Source organism: Crocodylus porosus, unplaced genomic scaffold (assembly GCF_001723895.1).
Source record: "Crocodylus porosus isolate Cpor-Errol unplaced genomic scaffold, CroPor_comp1, whole genome shotgun sequence".
In the NCBI taxonomy this organism is placed as follows: Eukaryota; Metazoa; Chordata; order Crocodylia; family Crocodylidae; genus Crocodylus; species Crocodylus porosus.
The window spans coordinates 121,152,134-121,174,486 of NW_017728943.1; the positions used below are offsets into that span (position 1 = coordinate 121,152,134).

Here is a 22,353-nt window from a genome sequence, read left to right on the forward strand (position 1 = left end):
AAATTGGATGCTTATCTTGCTGGGATCCTATGACCCCAGCTGACTTCCTGCCCTTTGGGCAGGGGGCTGGACTCGATCTCCCGAGGTCCCTTCCAGCCCTGATGTCTACGAAATCTATGAAATCTATGAAATTTGCACTACTTCCATCTAGGAGATTTTCCCATCTAAAGAAATCAATAAAGTGATAAATAAAACAAATATATCAGAAAATAACTCTCCAGTAGCAAGTTCAAATGATTCAGATTACCCAGACTACACTTAATAGGATAAAGTCACTTATCTATATTAGGATAACATTGCAGAATGACAGACATATGGCTAAAACTCAAGCTTTTCTCCAGCAGTGCTCTCACAAAAAAATTAAAGAACTTCCTCATTTATCAGCCATCTAATTACCAGACGATATTCTCTCTCATCCTAAGCATACTGTGGCACAATCGCCCAGGATGCTGAGTCTCTTTTCCAGGATATAACGCAGCTTAAAAGATCCTGATGTAGATAGTTAAACAACACAAATCATCACATAGGATCACCCCTTCTAGTATCTCAATGGTTAAAGTAGAGCTTTTAAACTTTTTGAGGGAAGATCGAGACAACAGTCAACTTTTGTGCAGCTCAAACACACTGCACTCAAACATTCCATTTAATTGTAAAAAAAAAAAAAACAAACTCACTAGGTCATATTCATTTATTTATTGATGTGATTTATATGCTGCTTTTTCCCAACAAAGGCTTATGGTGGCTTACAGTAAGAAATGTAAACGGAGTCCTACTAAGCAGCATCTCTGCCTGGTTTATTTGCTAAATGCCTGCCCAGATAGGAAAGTCATACAGCGCTTCCAAAAGATGTCCAGGCTTGGGCTCCAGTAGGCCTCGAGTGGGAGAGACTTCTGGAGCTGGGGAGCAACTGCTGAGAATGACCTCCCATGTGCTTTCTCCAAATGGACTTGATGTACTGGCAGCACTTGCAGGAGGTTGCTTTCAGGTGACCTTACAGATTTGTAAGAGGGCATGAAAGAGAAAAGATAGCCCCTCAAATATTGCAGAACAGTATGACAGTTTTATAACAATATGAGAGATCTGAAACATCAAATGGAGGTTAAGACAATGGATTAATTTCAAGCCTTCTGGTTTAATGTTAAAGTATAAAATAATTTGGCTTTTAGTAGCTGGGTACAAGTCAAGCAAACACTGTTGCTGCATGTTGCAATGCTTCTAAATGTTGATAAACTGCTATCTGAAAACTTCCACAATAACCTCTAATATCACCAACAACACTTCTCCTTCTCTAATTTATAAGCAGGATGTACATTTTTATCTCTGAAATAAAAAAGCCAAGAAAAACAGCAAAAGGAAAAGAACTTGCTTTTCTTTGGTTGGTTGTTTCTCTGTGTTTAACCTAGACTGCAGCACAGTAGGATCATTTGCTTTGAATAATATGCACCATTTGTTTTGGAGTTGAATGCTCTGTTTAGCTATTCTATCAAACACACATCTGCTACTATTCCTGCTTTTAAAATGCTTGATAAACAAGTATCTGAAAAAGATTTAACTTTGTACCCATTATTTCACCCTTAATAAATTAATCATTCAGACTGCAGAGTACTGTAATGGCAGAGAAAAACCACCCCACCCAGGGAAAAGAAAGAAGGGAGGGGGGAAGAAAAAGCCCTTAAAAAAACCCAGATATAAAATTCCAAAACAGCACTATAAATTAACTAAATTGGTGTTTAAGAACATGGGGGGGGGGGACGACACAGGTAGCATTCCTTTAGCAAAAAAGATAGCCTGAAGAAAAGATTTTAGCTGCTTAAAATCAGAGCTTAAGCAGAATACAAGTCAAATATACTACAAGAAAATGGGAGGTATGCACATAAAAACTTAACAATTTAATGTGTTAAGAAAGCAAATGTCACTTGTGACATAGCTGCCCAAAGTGAAATGGAAAACAATAAGGCAGCCTATCTAAGTTTGTGTCAACATTAAAGAAATTTCTGTATGACAACTGGAGAAGACAATAGATGCAATGCAGCCCATCCAGTTCTCTCCCAGAACTCACTTTAGTCCTTTCATAATCAACTGTGAAGTTGAATCTGCTATCATGATAGTACTGCAATACAGCAGCGGGTGAGAACAGGGATAAAGGTACTTTTACCCATGAGACTCTTTTTCCAACCTCAATGTCTTTGTAATAGCTTCAGCTTATTTGATAGTAAAATTCCATTTGCACTCAGCTTGTATATTGGTATGCGTTTTGTTTGTTCTCCTCTTGACCTCATCCTGACCCGCATTCCTTTTTTGTATTCGCTTTATGCTTTGATGTAGGGTCACAAAAATGCTAACCGCAAGACTCTGTTGACACCTGAGCAGCTGCCAAAAGCATCAGATCAATAACACAGATCCCACGGGAAGTTTGTCAACAAAAAATGACACATTTCAAGAGGGTTTTCTTCTTCTTAAATTCTCCAATTCCTACTGCACAGCTCCTTTATACAGTATATAGATTAGTGGTAGAAACTAGAAACCATATCCTACTACTCTTTTAACTAGTGCTAATATAGCCAATACTTTCATCAACCTCAGTGGTATATCTGGTAGATTAAGGCCTGCAATATTTGTCCTCAAAGTGTCAGTTTTACCTTTCTAACTGTACTAGAAAAGAAAGGGGGAAGGCAAAGCTGAGAAAACAGACTATGCAACACTCTACAGCGCGCACAGGCCCATCGCAGCAAAGCTCTGGTCAAGTTCTCTGTGCCAGGACTGAGATGAAGGTGACTTAAGCCAGCTGCACTGGCTTCATGTCACTGCAGGATTTCTGCATGCTTGAAGACTCCTTAGCTAGCCACTTAGTACCAAGCAGACAAAGCTGGCCTATTGCTGTGATCTGCAGAATTTAAAAGATGAACTAGAACCACACGAAAAATAGCATCTTAATGTGTGCAGCAGTGAGTACCGCTTACTTTCTTTGATTTCCTCAGGAAAAACTGCCACTGCTGCACTACTTGGACAGATACTTTAGAGTTAACCTGGTCCTTCAAAATCTGTAAGTACAAACTGGGAATTTCTCACTCCTGTTGTTTTATGACAGTGCTATTTTGATTTCTTTAGTTGGGGAGGTACAATGGGCTCAGGGTAGGCTCTGGCTTCTGACACTCACCTGCTGTGCTCTCCAGCCTCCTTCACTTCCTGTCTCCCACCTGCCATGCATTTGATGGTACCTGCACCAGGGCACAGCACAGTCTAGGAGCAGAGGTAAGTGGGGACAGGCAGAGCACAGGGTAGCCCAGCAACTGGAGGCAGCTGGTGCCGGCTGCTCCCGGGGCCGCTGCAGCCAGGGCTGGGGTGAATGCCACTCTGTTTTGCTTCCTTGTGCAGCCCTGGGAGTGGCACCCCTCCCCCTGCCCTTTCCCTACTTCCATCCTCACTCCCTCCCTCACTGCCATGGGAACATACTCCTATCTGTTACATTGTAAAGAGGGTTCATTTTATGCAAATTCGATTTATGCGCCATTCTCCGGGAATGCATATACCACATAAATCGAGGGAAACCTGTGGTCCTGAAGCTACCCACATAACCATGTCTATACCGTGCATGCATTAGTTGTAGTTTGAAGGGGGCTGGGGTTCCCTATTATAGGCTGGGGGATATGGGGGATATTTCCAAATACTCTTATTTGGCATCTAGCCATATTGAATGCCCAAGCCGATATTGTCAGCAACCAAACATGAGAAAACATTCTGCACAACATCTGAAACAGATCAGCTCTTGCTTGTTTTCACCGTCACACTTTCACTAGTTCAGCACCATGCATTTGATCATTGTTCATTATTTCAAATGTAGAATCCTCTGTAATTTTTAAGGGCTCCTTAAACAGGCCTATATTATTACAATCAACTTAATTTTAAAACTTACTTCCAAAATCCACCCTTTGTGTTTTTGTTTCATTTAATGCATACTGTGATTCCCACTGATTAATATCATGGGTCTTAAAATGTTGGAGAGCTTCCCATAATAGTATCTAGTAAAGTGATCACAGGCTGAAGTAGAAGTCAAAAGTACAGCTTCAGTATAAAAGATTTCCAGGATTGTGTGAGAAAAGCCAAGGCCTTCCTAAATTATGCATTATGTGCATTTGAAAAAAAAACCTGGCACACTGCAATAAAGTAAGTATCCCACCTAAACAAAGTTAGTTACAATGGATGTTACTGTCTCGGTATTTTTAGCCTTAAGGTCTCTCCCCTTGATAATTTTTCAGAATTCAGGGGCACTCCAGCTGAGAACCACCGAGCTAGACTGTGCTAAGCAAACGTGGCAGATCCAAGACCTCACCCCACTTGGCCGTGCTCTTTCCACCATCCTCCCCTTCCCAGCTTCTGGCCTGTACCTAAAGGAGCAATCGTTGCTCCTCCAGGGGCTTGAACATAAGTGACCAGAGCCACATTCACCTCACAGCCCCTCCCACCAGTCCTGGGAACATGACAGGGACAGGAGCTAAGCCAGGCTAGAAAGTCGACTTGGCTGCACATGCATCCAAGCATGCTCGGGGAGCTTGGGGGCTGAGAAGCAGTCATGGGTGCTGTTTGTTGTGGGGCACTAGACAGGAGGAAAAGTGATTGCTTACCTCCTGGCACACGGCCCAGATGCTGTGGCGTCCCTGAAAGGATCTTGTGGCAACCAGGCTGCCACAAAACCCCAGCTGAAAATCACCTTCAAACAAGGTATTAAGGCCAAATGGTCTAAATGTATAAATCTAAGAGCATAATGAATTGGAGATAAGAACATAGAAGCAGTCTGAATAAGAACCTTGGTACATCTAGATTGTTGCCTCAAGCCATTGTTAGGAGTTGAAGGAGGTAAATAACCTAAAATGCACCTGGGCAATGCTACAAAGTCAGCTGAATACGCATCTATCTGAAGGCAAAACCTGGCCCTAAACAGATACCAAGATGCATTTACATTATTGTATAAATACCACCTCAGTGAATGTTTTGATAACATATTTGGGGTCAGAAAGGAATTTTACTCCTAGGCCAAATTGGTATGGACTGTGGGGGTTTTTGCCTTCCTCTGTGGCAGGGGGTGTGACCCTCTACCCCAGATCTCTTGAGCATAGACTGATGTTTTATAGAAGCAGGACATTGGTTGCTTTGGTTTCCCTACTTTACCTATGGTAGGATAGGGTGTTAGGTCTGTGTTGTGTCAGGGTTGAGGGTGGTCTTATGTAGAGTTAAGGTTATGGTTGTATAGGATGGTTTGGATAGGCAGGGGGCTGAATTAGATGACCTCTGGAAGTCCCTTCCAGACCTACTTCTCTATGACTCTACAACAAGAACAAATAAAACATTAGCAGGGATTCCAGATGGCAAAATCCCATGGAAATAAGCAATTGGCAATATTCAAACATTGACAACGTATCTTAGACTTTGTCTTATATGACACAAATCATTTTTCATATGCACTGGACTCCCTCTAACTTGAAAAATATAATATAGTGCCAGTAGGCACAAGTTGGAGATGTGATGCATTGCAGGCAATGTTTGGTCACATGTTTTGATCATGACCTATTATTAGTTCTTCTGAAAAGACATTATAACTAGAGTTAACATGGTTTTGAACCACTGATACCTTTGGCAAGTGTTTGTTCTTAGGTATACCCTAAGGAATACAAACCAAATACTTTCCAAATTCACTTCTACCGTAGGCCTTATTTATAACATGAATTCTCGGAATATTTTGGTAGTAGACTGTTGCTCGATGCATATTTCGCACATCTCTTTTCTTCTTCTAACCCTCTGTCACAGGGTATACCTCCAGGAATGGCCATGGCACACTTTGGTGTCTGAACTACCCTGCCTCACTTAGACTCACCTGATCTCCCCAAGCTACTGCCTAACCTCACTCGTTCCGCTTTAATGAAATGTTATTATAAAGTTAGAGAGACTGTTCTCTGGGACTGGGATGAATCCTTAGGTACCCTCCCCCCTCTCTTTTACAGCAAGAGCTTCTTGATGTACCCAGCCCTGTCATTCTCAGGGCCTGCACCCCACTAACATATCAAGTTTCTGCCCCAGAGCTACCAGTTGTGGCCCGCTGATCCTAATCAAACCTTAGGGGCATCAATCATGGCCTTCAGCCTTCCCCATAATGCCCATATCTCATGGGTGTTAGTCTCCATTTATTGAGCCTCTCAGCTCGGATGCTTGTTCCTGCCCATTTGGGTTCCAGACCCTCTGTCCAGCCTTCAGCCCCCTCAGCCATAGCCCCATTCTCTAGCTATAGCCTTCAGCCTTAGTCCACCAGCTCTTGCTTCAGCTTCACGACCTCAGTCCTCTTATGGTCCTGTCCAGTGCAGAGACCCCAAGCATCCTGGTGTGACCACCAAACTGCCCCTTATAGGCGCTCCCAAACCACCAGTAGTTACTCAAACCACTACTGACTAGGAACTCTAACCCTGATGGGTCAATAAGGAAAAACCCAAAAACACACCCTATCAGGTGAACTGAAATAGCTCTCAGAAAATTTTTTAGCTTTCCTGGAATCAGCTTATAAACTGGGCCAGCTCCTCCCATGCCAGTCAGCTGATCCTAACTCACAGTTCCAGCATAGGGGGTTTTCTATGATCCATTTTCAGCCTCATTTGCCTCCAGCTATCTCTGCCAGAGGTGATTAGGTTTCACCTGAGATCAGTTTCTCTCCTATCGGCAGCATCTGCACCAGTGACCAGTCTGGAGCTCAGTCTTAGTCTGGAGCTCCATTTCAGTGCAGCTTCTAATTAGATACCTTGTCTCCCCCATTAGCTGGGGCACTGACACCACAAGTCCTCCCGTTTTTGTTTCTCTGATTGGGGTTCTGTTCTCTACAGGGTCCAGGACTAAGTATGTCAGTATGTCATCCTGTTCTGCAGCAACACTCTCCCTATCCAAGTCCTTGCCCCTCTGGGCCACAAAAATTTTTGAAGGTCCCATTTCATTTGATCCTGTGCATCAGTCTTTTCTCTGCAACAGCGTTGGGGGGTCCCCTGTTACACCCCGCCCCCTTCCTTTCTCCTCCCCTTTTCCCCCTTATTGCTTTTTGTTTGTGACATAGTTTGGTTTTACATGTACACTCGATATATATATTTTTCTGATTTTTACATGGTATTTAAAAAAAAGCAATAAAAATTATTAGGGGCTGCATTTGTTATGAAAGGAACAATGTTTTTATTTCCACCTATGCCAGTTTTTGTTTTTTTTAAACTAGGCAAGTGCTTCAAAACATAAGATATGAATCACTTATAACCTGAGGCTACATCCTACTGTGATGCTGTATTATTTAGCAAGTTTAGCAAGCTTTCAACTGTGAGAGAAGCTACCCAAACTCTGAACACAAGCAGGCAACTCACACTGGAGCTTGAGTCAGACTGCTCTAAACACATTATTCATACAGAATAATCCAAAGGCTTAACAAATGGACTTCAACAGGATCAAAATTTAGTCTTAAAAGTGCAGCAGATCTTAGTAAAACACCTCTGCCTGAAGTACTGTTATGGCAACGTTTGAAAGGTTATTCTCCACTTGGAGGGGGGAAAAGCAAAATCCAAAAAAAATGGATGGACCCCACACCGTATTAACTAAGAAAGCGAAAGGTACGCAGGCACTGAGAACCAATGCATAAGCAGTGTAGCCAGGAATTGTTAAGGCAAACGAAATGAAGGAAAATGTTTTGCAGTTTGATATGGAAGTGTTTGGGATGGATAAATCTAAATTGTTACTACTGTACATTATGGTGAACTTCCCATTCAGCACCCCATTATTTGAGTAACGCAAAACACCTCAAGTAAGAGGAACAAAATGTCAATTTGTAGGCCTGTGCAAGTCGGCAGTGATCTAATCTGGCTTCGGATCTGGCCGCTTCGGATGGCAGTGATCCACCGCGGAGCTCCAGACCTGGTTTCCACTTTGATCCAGCTGAAGTGGCTCCGAAGCTTCAGAGCCACCACGGAGATCCGGCCATAGGGTATAATGGGGAATCAATGAAATATATCTATAACTTTGTTGTTTTGTGTCCAATTTGGATGAGACATGAAGGGATGATAGCTTCCGCTGAGAGCATGGAAACTGCCAAATTTCAGGAAGATTGGTGCAGGGGTTTTGGAGGAACTGTACCCCAAATTTTTGAAAGCCAAACTCCTGTCACATCTATGTGTTACAACATAGTGGGGTCAAAACTGCAGGGCTGGTAGCTCTTACTGAGGCTCACTGTTTTAGATTACAGCCCATTCCTCATTGGCACAGGAAGGCACTTCTGAGTAATAAAATGAACATGGCAAATATGGGACTGGAATAAACATTGCTTTATTCTTTTAACCTGAGGGTTCACAGGGGAGACAGGACATATTCTTTATTCTACGGAAGCTACAGCATTCCCAGGTAAAAGAGAAGCAGTAAACAATACTCCAACAATGGAAGAACTCTTTCAGGGACAAAATAAACTATAATCTTTCTAAATGTAAAACTTTTGTTAGTTTAATCTCTTTTATCCTAGAAGTTATAAATGAGTAATATGCTTCTTATTATTTCTGTTTATCACTAGAATAATCTGTATTCATAATTGCACTTTCAGGAATAAGATGAATTTATTTTGTTTTCAGCAGGTACAATTAGACAAGAAATACAGTATCAGCTTTCAAAGAAACTTAAAACTAAATCTAAATCCCTCTCTAAGCAGAGGACTTAAGCATAAGTTAAGTGTTTAAATCCCCAAAAGTGATCTAAATAAACCTTGCCCCAGCAGCTGCAAAACCTCTCAAGCACCTAAAAGTAATTTGGGGGCTGGGCAAATAGGTGTGGGGCCCACTGCCAAAATCTGAGGCACAGAGCTCCATCAGGGGTGTGTTGGTGGCACAACAGTGAGCAATGGCTGCACTAACCCCTGCTGTCACTACTTGCCTCCCCACTGCTGCAGTGGCAATCAAATCTTGCCAGAGAAGAGCCACGCCACAGTGACCCAGCTCAGAGGGTGGGGTCAGTTTGACATGCCTGCTGTACAAAAATAAGTTAGTGTTGCATTCTTAAAACTATGGCCATAGTTTCCACAGAATTCATGGAAAAATATTCACAGAAAAATTCATGGTTCCATACTTGCTGTAAAAAGGGAAACTAAAAAGAAGAGATCTGCTGTGAGGGCTAGTCATTCCAAATGCACACAAGTGCTTCAACAACAGCAATGATGGCAATAATAATTTGGTAAAATATCCTCAAATGATCAAGTGACAATAATTTTCCAGGGAGAGAGGTGCTTCCCATTTGTACTTCATATTTACAGATAGCATCACGTTGGTGCTACGCAAAAATATCCAAGAAATCCTGTCCTCACAGAAGTCCGTAACAAATGCCTCCCTGACTTCAACTGGCCATGGTTTTCCCCAAGTTAACTTTAATTTTTGCAAGGTATCTAACCCCTTTTATCTCAGTAAAAAAAAGAGAAAAGGAAAAGGTTTTGCAACTAGAGAAACAAAAGGGCTAAATTCTGCTATGCAATATATAGGCGTAGACTCAGCAGAGGTACTCTACTTCTATTTCAGAGTAACAACGAGAAATTTGGTTTAAATTATAATAGGTAATGCAACAAAAAAGCAGCTCACCTTCCGAGGGGGAGGACCATGGTCATCCAAATAAGTGGAATTTCCTAGAAAAAGGAGTGACAAAAAATTAAAACGTAAATTCAAACTCGCCAAATAATGTAGTACCTATTTGTTAAAATGAATGTCTTTCCCCCCAGTGGTTCTGAATTGTCAGGTAAACCAAACCAATAAATGCTCTGTTTTTATTCATATTTTACTTTAAAAAATACTAAATTGATCAGGCTTACCCACACAATTAAACACATAAATTCAGGCATCTCCATCAAGAATTCTATTTACAAAATAAAATCTAATGTTACTCTAGGACTGACTCTTAGATTTTGATACGATGAAGCTGCTAGGCCTGGTGTGATATTGGAACTTGAATTCTGGTTTCTTCTACATGGTTCCACTCACCCATTTTCAGTCTTTAAATATAAAAATGAATAAAACCCCATATTATTATGGCAAACATCCCATTAACTTCAGTGGGCCATCTCTTGCAGGACATCAGGGAAATGCACTGGCTAGTTACAGATGTATGGGGCACAGGCTTCTTTGGCCAGAAAGAAAATGGTTTGATAAATTCTTGCAGAGCTTTATGCAACACCAGAAAGAACACCAAGTGCTCTGGACTAAGAAGGTATGAAGGAGGTTTGCTTGAATAGTTTCATACAGCTAATTCAATGTCCTACAACTAATTCATCCATCTTTACAAGGAAAATTCAAGGGTTTGTTTCATTTTTTACCTAATTCTTTAAAGTTTAGAAATCAGCAGTCTGAGGTTGAGAGGGCTTCAACAATTAAACAATCAAACAATTAATTCAATAACAATTCAAATCTAGACGTCATGTAAAACCTATCCCAAATGATAATGGGCATTTATACACATGCTCCAGGAGCTGCGCTAATTAAAAGCTCCTGGAGTGTCATGTGTTTCAGTGTCCCTGCTCTGAAAAATGACAGCAGGGCACTTTGAGCTAGAGCTGGCTGAATGAGCTTTAGTTCAAAGCACCTCACCACTATGTTTCAGTGCAGAGACACTGATGCACGTGACACTGGAGGCTGCCGGAATATGTTAATTTCCACACTCCATCAGACTTGATTAATTAAGTCTGCTCCGATGCATTGGAATTACAGTGCATTGGAACAGGCTCCCTGCATGTGTATAGGAGCCTGTAAAATTTTTTTCAAAGCTTCCTTTCTTTTACATGCTTTCCACAAATACAGAGGCCCTGATGATCTTAAATTAACTAAACTCTCTAAAAAACTCACATTTTTTCAGTCACAGTGTGTCTCAGATAACTGAAAACAAAATGTCATCTTCATGATATTCTGATGTCAGACTCCCTGTCCTTATATGACTAATTATTTTATAACTGCAGGTAGTTTGGATGGCTTACTATTTTCTGCATACAAAGAAGTAATGCATCTGCTATTCTGTTCTACCAATAAGATTCCAAATCACCTGGAAAGTAATTCCATTCATAGGCAACTAAAGTAAGTCTTTATGGTTTCTCAATAATTGGTTCTTATATACCCATACCTACTGATAAGACATATCTGGTGTGGAAAGATTAGGAGTTCAGAAAAATATATAGCTACTTATAGACTGTAATAGCCAAAAAAGTATGCTAATACCCCTCTCTCCACTGTTAGCCACAGACTACAATTCCCCATGATCCAGCTGTCAGTACACACTAGTTTTCCTTAACAATAAGGAGTTTGTATGGGGTAGTTAAACACATCTAGCAACAGCCCTCCTAGCCCTCCCGTAATTAATGCAGCCAAGAGAATGCTGTTACTGATTTTAAAATAGCTTTTATAGCTCTCTTAGCTTAGCTTCAAGAAAAGTATTCTTTTCTGGTCTGTGTTAAAACAAGTGACCTTTATTAGGCAAGGCAGGCACTTTTTAAATAAATAAGCATATTAAAATATTGTCGATAACCTCTGAAAAAGTGGCAACTCATTAAAAAGTATGAGATATGTAATGGGCCCTTTTGAAAATATTAACTCTATTATTGGAAGAAGTAAGTTAAACCTATCTATTCATATACAAAGTCATGCTACTACACTGAAGGTATTCCAGGCACTCAGAGTTTACTCAGATTAAAAGAACATTAATTATACCTTTAGCAAATGGCTGTCACAACTAATTTTGTTGAAGAGAAGGATCTGAATAACTGCTGCTTTCTTTTTCTCTTTGATTTCTAAAGAGATCATTACATTCATACTATGTACTACAGCTTGCACTGTGTTCTTTAGAAAGACTGAAATATAGTTGAACTAACTTCATGGAAAAAAAATCCTTTTGAAATGCACATTAAAATTGAATATGGTCAAATTATTAACACCTCACCCTCCTGCACCAGTCATTTGTTTATGCTCTATTCACTTCCCTCACCTCCCATTTTTAATGCCTATTTTCTGATGTTTCAGCTAATGGAATTATCTTCAAATTAGTCTAGGAACAGATATTTTGTACGCTTGATTTCCTGCTTTTAAACTAGATTTTAGATTTCAGCCGTCAGAATTGGTAATCTGCACATATTTAGAAGTCATTATTCAGTTTCTAACTTGGTGAAGGAACATTAACCTCCCATGGAAGTCTCTGGGCCAAATTCGGAAGTGACAAATGGTGATCAAGTTGGTCATGACACATTACAAATGGTGACAGTTTAAAAAGAAGTATTGATTTGGAATCTAAAGAAGATAGCTCTCTTTCTTCCCTCCTCTACCTAGTGGTATAACAAACTGAGTTAGAGCTTGTGGGGTAAACCCTGCAGAAGGGGAAGGGGAAGGCTGCGAGTCTACTTTGATTATGTTATTCTTAAAGCATCAGCAGCTGGGAACTGTTTTTCAATGCTGCAGTGGCATGAACTCTGTACGGGTGGCAGTGGGGTGAAGGGGTGATTCCAGCACCACTGCTAATTTGGAGCCCATGCTCTGAGGCATGTTTCCCACTTACTTCAACCCTGTGAAGACTCCTCTGCAAATACTCCCATTGATCACACTACATTGCAGGATCAAGTCCTAAAGTTACAAAGCCACTGGTACAGGACATGGCAGTACATGAGGAACATCTCTGCTAGGAAATCTGCAGAAAATCTAGACTCTTGAGCAGAATGAAAAAGAGTCTTGGACTGCAAGTTAGGCATTACAACTGAGTTAGGATCTACAAGATGCTCGAAGAACTTGGGCAGAGAATGCCTAGTAACAGCATTAAGGACTATTATTTCTATGTCTTATTCATAATGAAATACGGCAAGAACATTTTTTTAAAAAATCAGAAAGAAAGGCTTTTTTTTAGTATGTTGGAAGATGACCAAGATGAACTGAAAGTATTTGTGCATGTTATGGAAGATCATTGGGGAGAAACTGAAGTGTGATAATTGTATTTGAACAAATTACTTACCATACAAAAAAAGGTTAAAAGAAAGTCACAGGAAAAAAAAAAGTTTAGTGGGACAGGAATATGAAGGTGAAATGTAGAGTTTTTAAAATATCCCTGGTTTTACTGAGGGGAAATCAATAGAACCAGCTGCCAAAGTGAATCAAGCACCCAATTTCCAGCAAATTTTAATTGCATTTGGGTGTTTCTGGTAGCTACCCCAGCCCTTGAGACTCTCCAGGCTGACTAAAATGAGACAGCAAAACAACTCCCTCTCCCCTCCACATTTATCTGTTCAGCCCCAAAAGGAAAAAAAAAAACAGTTGAGCAGCTGCTACATGCCTTTTCTGCCCTGGAGAATAAAAGTGCCAAAGACTTGCTCTCAAACCATACAGCATGTAGACACATGGAAATCCCTTCATTAACAACCTGGATCCTGAAATGAAATGAAAGGAAGTTTTGCCACTGACTTCAGTCAGATTAGGACTGACCCCTAAAAATAATGTCCTGCTGCTACTTCTGGCCAGACATCATTTTTCAGCAGGTACTCTAAATGTGACCAGCGATTACAGGGGCCATTGTGTGGTAGAGATCCCTAGAGACAGCTAACATAAAATTCTCAGCCCTCGCCTACACAAGTGCCTTTTCACCTTAAAAATCTGCTACCACTGCAAACAGCAACATGGCTCCACAAGTTGATGTGCAAGTGGCCACCAGCATTTTGACCACTGTGTTAGACCTGTTCTGAGTGAGTGTAGCAGAGGCACTGATTAAGATTCCAACAGCTGGGGGAGAGAGCTAGAAAAAGGAGCAGGGAGGGAGCTGAGTGGAAAAGTATGCCACATACAATTTTTGCATACTCCACTGCAAATATTGCTAACTCACCAATTAACACCTCTGAGAGAAACAATGGGCTGTGGTCCTACAGACATGACATATACAGATTCAGATCTACTCAAAATTCAATGTATATTGTGCAAAGAAAAAAAAACCCACCGGATGTGCTGGACTCCAGAAAAGAATTGGAAAACTGGATGGCCGATTATAAATAATTGTTAGCAGTTCAATAAACTAAAGGATTCACTCAGATTCAAAGTGTGGGATTTCCAGATGGTCTGTTCTCGTTTTACCCAATATGTCTCGGGTAAAATAAGAACCGTATGGAATAAAAGGTATTTTGCACGTGTGTTCCATACAGATATCACTTCTCCAGTTTGTGCAAGGCAGTCAGCAATGGAGCTACCAGCTTCTGCATGCTCATGAAATACTAATATGAAAAGTATGCAAGTCTCGAAGGACAGAAGGAATTGGCATAGATAAAGGGATATGAATATTGCAGGAGATTACAGCTAAATGTTCATACACATTTAGAAATACTGGCTTGCCAGAATAGCGAGAGGGGAAATTGTTTGATGATTGGTTAATGACTCTGTAGTTGTTCCAGGTCAGAATCAAAACTCGAGTAGTCTTCTGCTCAGCTCAAGTAATTAGCCAGGCTTCCTTTGAAGTGTTGGAGTTGTCCAACTTTATAATGCAGATGACAAGAGTAGTGCCACTACTGCAGTTCCAGGAAACAAGACCTGACATGCAAGACAGCAAGAATCTTCTGCTAATCCACCAGATTGGCTTGGCCCATGCATGAGCTCAGAGTTGGGTCTATCTTCTATAGGTTACTGTGGGGAGGACTCAGCCAATACGCACTGCCCTGTGTTCTGCTCTGTCAGTTGGGAAACCGTGCCGAGAAAATAGACTGTCATTTCGGTGTGGCACTGGAGAAGTGCTGCACAAAAAACAGCACTTCCTGGCCTTACACTGATCTCTCTCCTTCCTCCAGCCCTTGATAAGGAAAGCTGTGCCCCCCCCCCCCACTGTTTGCTGGGACCTGCAGTCTGCCATAGGCTCGGGCTGGCAGAGGGGCACAGGGACCGGACTGCGCTTGTGTGATGCACCTCTCACAATCTCTCTTAACCCATTTGGTAACTAGTCATGTTAAATACCTCATTTATTCAAATCTAAAAACCCTCAATTTAAGATGACCCCCCCAATAATTAGATTCCACAAAGAGAAATATTTTAATTTGGTATTATTTTTATAAACAGACCTACTGACAAAAACTACAGCAATACCAGTAAGTCATAAATTCAACATTAACTTCAATTTAATTCAAATATTAATTTAACTTAATCTATATCAGGTTCTGTCCAGACCCTGGTGAGGGGTCCTCCTTTCTTTGATCCTGGAACTTAGGACTGGTCACATTCACATGCATCTTCACCCTCACATTCTTCAATGTTCTCATTTTCTCCCTTATCTTCCCACAAAACAGTTTTCAGTTCCATCCATGGCATTGGATATATAGCACTTCTTGAAGCCTTTAATAATGGATTCTGAGGATATCATTCCCCCAGAAGTGCTATGGTTGGCTTAATCTTCCCACCAGGTGTAAGAGTGTGGTTCCCTATCAAAGGCCAGCGAGTACTAATACCGTAAATGGTCCTTAAAAGGCTTATTCTCTATGATATCCAGTACTTGGAGTTGAGGTGTCATACCAGCAAGTACAACTACAAGAACACAATTCACTGAGCAAATTTTTGCTTTCACGTCTGGTGTTAAATTCCCTGTGAATAAATACAACACTAAAAATCCTCTTTTCTTTAGCAGTGCCCCAGGTCACCATTTTCACACATCTAACCAGTCATTCCTTAGTTCACTTGACATCCATCCTTGTTCTAGTCACTATTCCTGGTAGCAACTTTTATCGTGGAAGAGTTCCATGTTTCAAAATCACATAAGGTGGCAATTTTCTTCCATCTGCCAATACTGCTAACATTACTGTAATTCGCTATTTTTCGTTTTCTGTATTTCTCATAATATGCATTTTGCATTTTTCTCATGGATCGTGATATTGCTCGGCATGTCAAAATGGACTGGAATCTCATCAGCATTGCCTGTCTGGCACAGCAGGTAATCGTGAGTTTTGCATAGCCCAATGATGCACCGCTGGGGTTCAACAAGTTTTTCACAACAGTCTGACGGTAATTTTTTTCAAGTGATGTTCATAGTCTCAGGGCTAAGCCACGGTCACATCCTTTAGATATACCAACCACTACTTGCTTTGAATCGTTGAAGGGGAATGTTCAATTCTTTCACTATTTCTAATGCCTTGAGTCAAAGCACTTCACAGGTGATTGGCATTCCCTCTTTTCTTGAACATACTTGACAACTTGCCTATCAGTTTCAGGAAAGTGACCTTCTTTTGGACTCCCAAATGTTTTCCATGTGGACTTAGCAGTCTCAACTTTTCCTTTTAAATCATCTCCATAGACACATATTTGCTTCAGTAGCATTATATTTTCCTCCCACCTCATAAATTATTTTGAAAAAAATTATTGTAACATTCATTTAAAAATTTGTATCATAGTTGCACCTCATTCCTTTTAGCATCTTCACATTTGTACCACTACTACTTTTTTTTCCACATGGTCTGTCATGGGGGTTTCCTTGCCACTGTTCACCCCACAGAATTTACCATGGGTTTCTATGGTTTTAAATTTTGGCCAGTCAGTGGTGATCAGGCCCTAGAATCTGCTGCTTTCCTTGCTACTCCACCAGGTACTACCCTTCCAACTGCCCCTCCACTGGGTGCCTTGTTGCTACTTGCCTTAGGTACCTTGTCATATGCTGGTTCCCTTGGTGCCATTGACTGAAGCCTCGCTGTGTGCTAGATCCCTCAACAGCATGTTCATACTGGGTCCTTCATCACCACTTCAAGGTTCCTTATCACATACTGGACCCCTGATCAGCAAGCAAATTTTGGGTCCTTTGTTGCTGCTGCCAGGTCCCTTGCCACCGCATGCTGAGTCCCTTCCTGCCACAGCTGGGAGCCTTGCCACATGCTGGATCTCTTGATGCTGCTGCACGTTGGATTCTGCCCTATTACTTCCTGGACCTTTGCCAAGCATTGGGTCCCTCGCTGCATGCTAAGTCCCTTGTCACTGCAAGTCAGGTCCCTCCCTGCAGCATGCAGGGTGCCTGGCTGGTCCTCAGTGATGCCTCCTCCCTGAGTGCTGGCCAGCCCTTGCAGGGTCCCTCCTTGCTGCATGCCTCGCCAGCCTCTCCCCACAGCACGCTGGGTGCCTGACAGACAGGTGATCAAGTCACTCCCAGCTACTGCCTGCCTGGTGGGTGCTGAGGCCACTCAGCATGAAGTGGCCAGGCTCCTTGCACACAGTTCAAAAGGACACAGCAGACACAGGCCAGGTACCATCTCCACTGCATGTGGGGTTTCTGGCCAGCACATGCCAAGTCGCTTTGAGCTGCTGCCCCAGTGGCAGGTGCTGAAGCAACCTGGCACACAGCAAGGGAACCAGCGAGACTGCCAGTGTGTGATGAGTTGCTCCAGCACCCACTGCTGGGGCAGCAGCTCAAAGTGACTTGGCACATGCTGGCCAGAAGCCTCACATGCCATCGGGATGGTGCCTGGCTGGCACCAACCAGGTCATTTCCAGCTGCATGTGAGGTTTCCAGCCAGAGGGTGCTGAAGTAACTTGGCACACGCTGGCAGGCAGCAGCTTGGAGTGACCCTGCACCCGCCGGCCAGGAACCCTGCATACTCGGGGGAACTCGGGTGCCCTCTACTGGCTGGCCACATACATTTTCTGGTTTCAGGTAAGTTGTATGCCATCATAAGATGAGACTTGATTTTTCACCAGGTTGAATGTGGGGGGAGAAAACCACACACCTTATAATCAAGTAAATATGGTAAGTAGCTGCACTGAAGTCAATGGGTTCACCAGCACAAGTAAAGTGTGTAGGATCAGATTGTTTTCAGAAGAGTTACTCCTTTGTAGCTCTACATCTCTTCTATTTGTATACGCGGAATGTAATTAACAGATTCACAGACGTTTAGAGCTGGAAGGGATCTCGTGAGAAAAAAAGAGAAAGCTGAGCGGGCACCTGGTGACTGTCTATAAGCTCACTAGGGGGGACCAGAATGGTTTGGGAGAGGCCTTGTTTCCCCTAGAACCCCCTGGCATAACAAGGAATAACAGCCACAAGTTGTTGGAGAGTAGGTTTAGATTAGACATCTGTAAGAACTACTTCACAGTCAGGGCGGCTAGGATCTGGAACCAACTTCCAAGGGAAGTGGTGCTGGCTCCTACCCTGGGGGTCTTTAAGAGGAGGCTTGATGCCTACCTGGCTGGAGTCATTTGAGCCCAGTTTTTCTCCTGTCCAGGCAGGCGGTCGGACTTGAAGATCTACAAGTTCCCTTCCGACCCGACTACTATGATTCTATATTTTTCTACTGCTTTCCCTAATTGGCATAAGTAGGTTTGGAATTCATTTCTTAGACAAAACTCTAGCTATGAATTTTTGCAAACTAATTTCAATCACTACCAATTTTCCTCTCCTTAAAGCTTAAATTTCTTGTCATCTTCTATAATTTGACCACAAGTGCATAATGCAATATAAAAGGTAGATTAGGAACATATTGTGCCTGTACAGGCTATTTTTTTTCCTCCGACACACTAGTAAACCTGTATAAAATTTTATTATTCTCACATACCAACAAAAAAAGTAAAACTTCAGCTGGTTTTAGACTTCAGCATGATTTAATGTAAATATTTTCCATTAGTATAAATGATTTGGCCAATACTGCTCACTTTCACACTATCAAATTACTGGATTAAGTTTCTAAAAAACCATTTGTGCCTTATGCATTGCCTGTGATCTCAGATAAATTGACAGTCCAATGAGGGAAAGTATGCTCTGTTTAAGTCCTTTATGCTGAAGTACACATAACATTTTTAAAACTAATATGCCAAGCTTAAATAAGCACACACTACTGGCTCTATTTGAACTTTTTCTTTCCATTTGCATTACTATTCAAATCACAGGTACCATAAAAAGACAAGTTAACTCCTCTGCTGTCAGTCCAGTTTCCATTTGCAGCGTCTTATGTAGTAAATCCCAACTCATAATACAGTTGGTTACATTTAATAGGAGAGTCAGTTAAACAAAAAGTTACCATGCTTGTGATAATTTTGAAACACGTTTTCTGCTCTTTAATGATCTGTATGTGCTGCTGCTAGCTGTCCCCAGGGAATGAACATTCCCATCCATGGGGACAGGACGCACCCTTAGATGCTGAAGTATCACTTATAAGCCCAATGGGCACAACAGGATCTGGCCCCAAGGATTTAACTCCCAAACACAAAGCTACTTCATACATGCATTAAGCTTCTGAAAATCACAGTAGAGGAAAATTTTAAATATAAAAGTTAAAGGGCTCATAGTTGGTTTCAAAAAGTAACGTTAATTAATCCCCACAGTCCTAAACCCATATCACTCCTTAAAAATATACCCCTTGTTTCAGTCTCTAGAAGGATTAATTTGGGGGGAAAAAGACTATAAAACATTCTCACAGCAAAGGTCAACAACTACTGGGGTCTGCATAAAGTGCCTGTTTTAAGAAAAAAAAATCGAACTATTACACAGCTATATTTGCAGTCTGCATATAATGGTAAATGGAATCATTCACAAGGATATTATTTCTCCTTTGCTTTCCACCTGTCCTGTAAAACACCTGCTCTTTTTATGCTGCTAGGAACTAGTTCTTACCACTGAGAAATGCAGCTTGATCAAAATATTAATAAGCCATGGTATGGTATTTTGATTCACTGAGGTTTAAGCTGTCTCTTTAAAACAGTCTTTGACCATACTTATCCTTCAGGATGCAAACATTTGCTACTGGCAATAATTACTTAGGCAGTACTCTTTATTTCTTTTTAGGTCTCCTTCCTGTGTTTTATTTAGATTGCAGAACCACATCAGTATGTCATCAGCATGACACGGTAGTTTAGTAGACCTCTAACTGCTACTCACTAGCTCTGCCGCAGACCATGCCTCTTATAAAAGACCTCTTAAAATATACAAAACATTTTGGTGCAACATAGACTGTCACCACATAGCAACACTATCGTGGGTACAGCCTCTCAATACCACAGAATACACTAACAAAAGAATTAAAAAGTCTTTTGATGGCATGAACTACAATAGTGATCTTGCTTTGCACTGAGGACTAGGAAAAATCCTAACAATCAACTGAATTTGATGACTTAGCAGGTAAACAAATTAAAGCAGGGATGCTGATTAATTAAGTGCAATATGTTTATTACTGAGGAATCTGGATGACAGCCCTTGATAGCATTAACAACTGTTCTGTAACCTAATAGGTAGTGTTAGTAACAGAAGGCCTGTACTTGCCTATTACACCTTTGCCAAGAAAAGAGGGAGAAGCTGTTCATTCAACTAAAAGTGATTTTCTTTTAACATACTGCATTTTCTTGTATACAACATTCATTCCCCCATTGTCCCCACAAAAATCACTCGCTGGAAATTGGGGCACAGATTTTCAGTGAGGAAATACAGAGGTAGCAATATCTGTTGCAGGACCATCTGTTGTGAGAGGGACAAAGTAATGCCAAATTACATGCTGCATGAGGGACAGCACAGCAAATATGCAAGGCTCTAGTTGCTGGCTAAAGACACTGTCCCTTTCTCCAGGCAGAAGCACAGACTGCGGAAGTTGATGTTGATTCAGTAGCAGCCTCTGGCTGAGCACCTGGAGCTTGGCTCTGCTTTAAATACAGAAGAGCTCAGCCACCAGTGCTGGGGCAGAATTTTAGCTGGGTGGGCCATCAGCAGACTCCGCAGGTGCTGCTGGCCAGGGCTGGACCCTCAGTTGACCTGGCAGGCACTCTTGTTTGCCTACGCAGAAAGAGAAGAGGAGCTGGGCAGATTGAATCAGCCAGCAACACCCTGGGTGTCTTGCAGGAAGGGGGTTAATAGAGCAGTCACAATATTTTGCTTCTCCTCTAGTGCAGCTGCCTGTTTTCCCTAGGAAAATACTATGCTTACCAGTATTTTCAAAGAAAGAACTTTTTTCTTCATTCTGCCTTTCAAAACCAAAGTGAATGTCTTATGGGGGGAGGTGGGGGACAGGACATGTATGTGAGAAGATATGGTATTAATGTACTTCACCTTTACAAAGATTAAAGAAATGCTCTTGTACCCACCTAAATTTAAATATCAAGGTACATGCGGTTAGAGCCCAAGAGCTATGTCCTACTTAGTGTACACTGTCCTAATTGAAAGCATTCTAAAACTTTTTAAACAATGCAATGAGTTTAGACTGAATGATCTTGTGATATTTTCCATCTTCATTAAGGATCACTGTTCTGATACATTAGAAGTTCTGTAAGTACAATCATTTTGCAGTTAAAGTATTTAATCCCAAGTGAATAATACAGCATACAAGTCACCACTCATAACTCAGTCCCTTTCACCACAATTGGCCATCCTTATTCAAGAGATACGGGCAGTCCTCAGACTTATGACACAATTGGTTCCTGAAAGCTGTGTCTTAAATCGAAATGTCATAACTCAGAACCAATTTTCCCATAGGAACAATGTTATAAGTCGGGGATTGGTTCCTTTATGACCCTTGATACAGCTGCGTTCAGCTAGTAAGTCTGGTATGGTGGAAGGGGAGAGGGAAGGGACAGTGGGATGCGCAGATCAAGGCTTCCTGCAGTGAGGGAAGGGCTGGGGCTGAGGCAAGTTGCTTGTCTGGTGGCTTCTGCTACTTGTCTGGGAGGGCACGGGCGGGGGGACCTTGCTCCCACTGCAACCCCAGCCCTGCCCCACACAGATCCAGGGCCACACTCCCTCCCATGCCAGATGAGCAACTTGCCCCAGCCCCAGGCCCTCCCTCACAGTGCGGGGCCTTGATCTGCACCCCCCCCCCCGTACCCTTTACCTTCTCCCTCCCCTTCCACCATACCACTTACCAGCTGGACGCAGCTGTATCCAGCGTCAAAGTTGAAACTCATGTTTCAAGGTCAAAACAGGGTGTCAGTTTATAAACATCTTAAGTCCCCCTTATCGTAAGTCAAAAAGTTGTAAGTTGAGGACTGCCTGTACATAAGTTAGCTGTATTAGCAGAAGAACAAAATCAAGTCTTATGACCTTTGCATGAAATATTTGCTGCTTGTTGAGGCAAGGGGAAAAAAAGCCTAAGTTTTCAAAATTAACCAAGAGGAATTTTAGGTATCTAATTTGAGATTGGAAAAGGGCTTATTTTCAAGGATTCTCTTAATGTTCTGGAAATCAGGCCTCTTTTTAAAGGTGTCTTACATTAGGCACTCAAAAACTAAGAAATCCAATCCTTTTTTTTTAAATAATGAAGGCCGCTGTTTCCGTGTCAAAATTTTGCTAGATAATTAACCATATATTATAAATACAATCACTAACATCTTACAATGTTAATAACCATAAATGTTTTAACCCTGGTGGCTG

At 41.6% G+C, this 22,353-nt stretch overlaps 1 protein-coding gene across 1 annotated transcript in view; it reads right to left on the bottom strand.

The window, feature by feature from the left end:
• UST (uronyl 2-sulfotransferase) overlaps window positions 1–22,353 on the bottom strand; it is a 296,613-nt gene that overhangs the window by 178,718 nt on the left and 95,542 nt on the right. Inside the window, exon 2 of the mRNA XM_019550102.1 lies at window positions 9,624–9,667. Coding sequence (XP_019405647.1) covers window positions 9,624–9,667 — 44 coding nt within the window. The remainder of the gene's footprint in view (window positions 1–9,623; window positions 9,668–22,353) is intronic.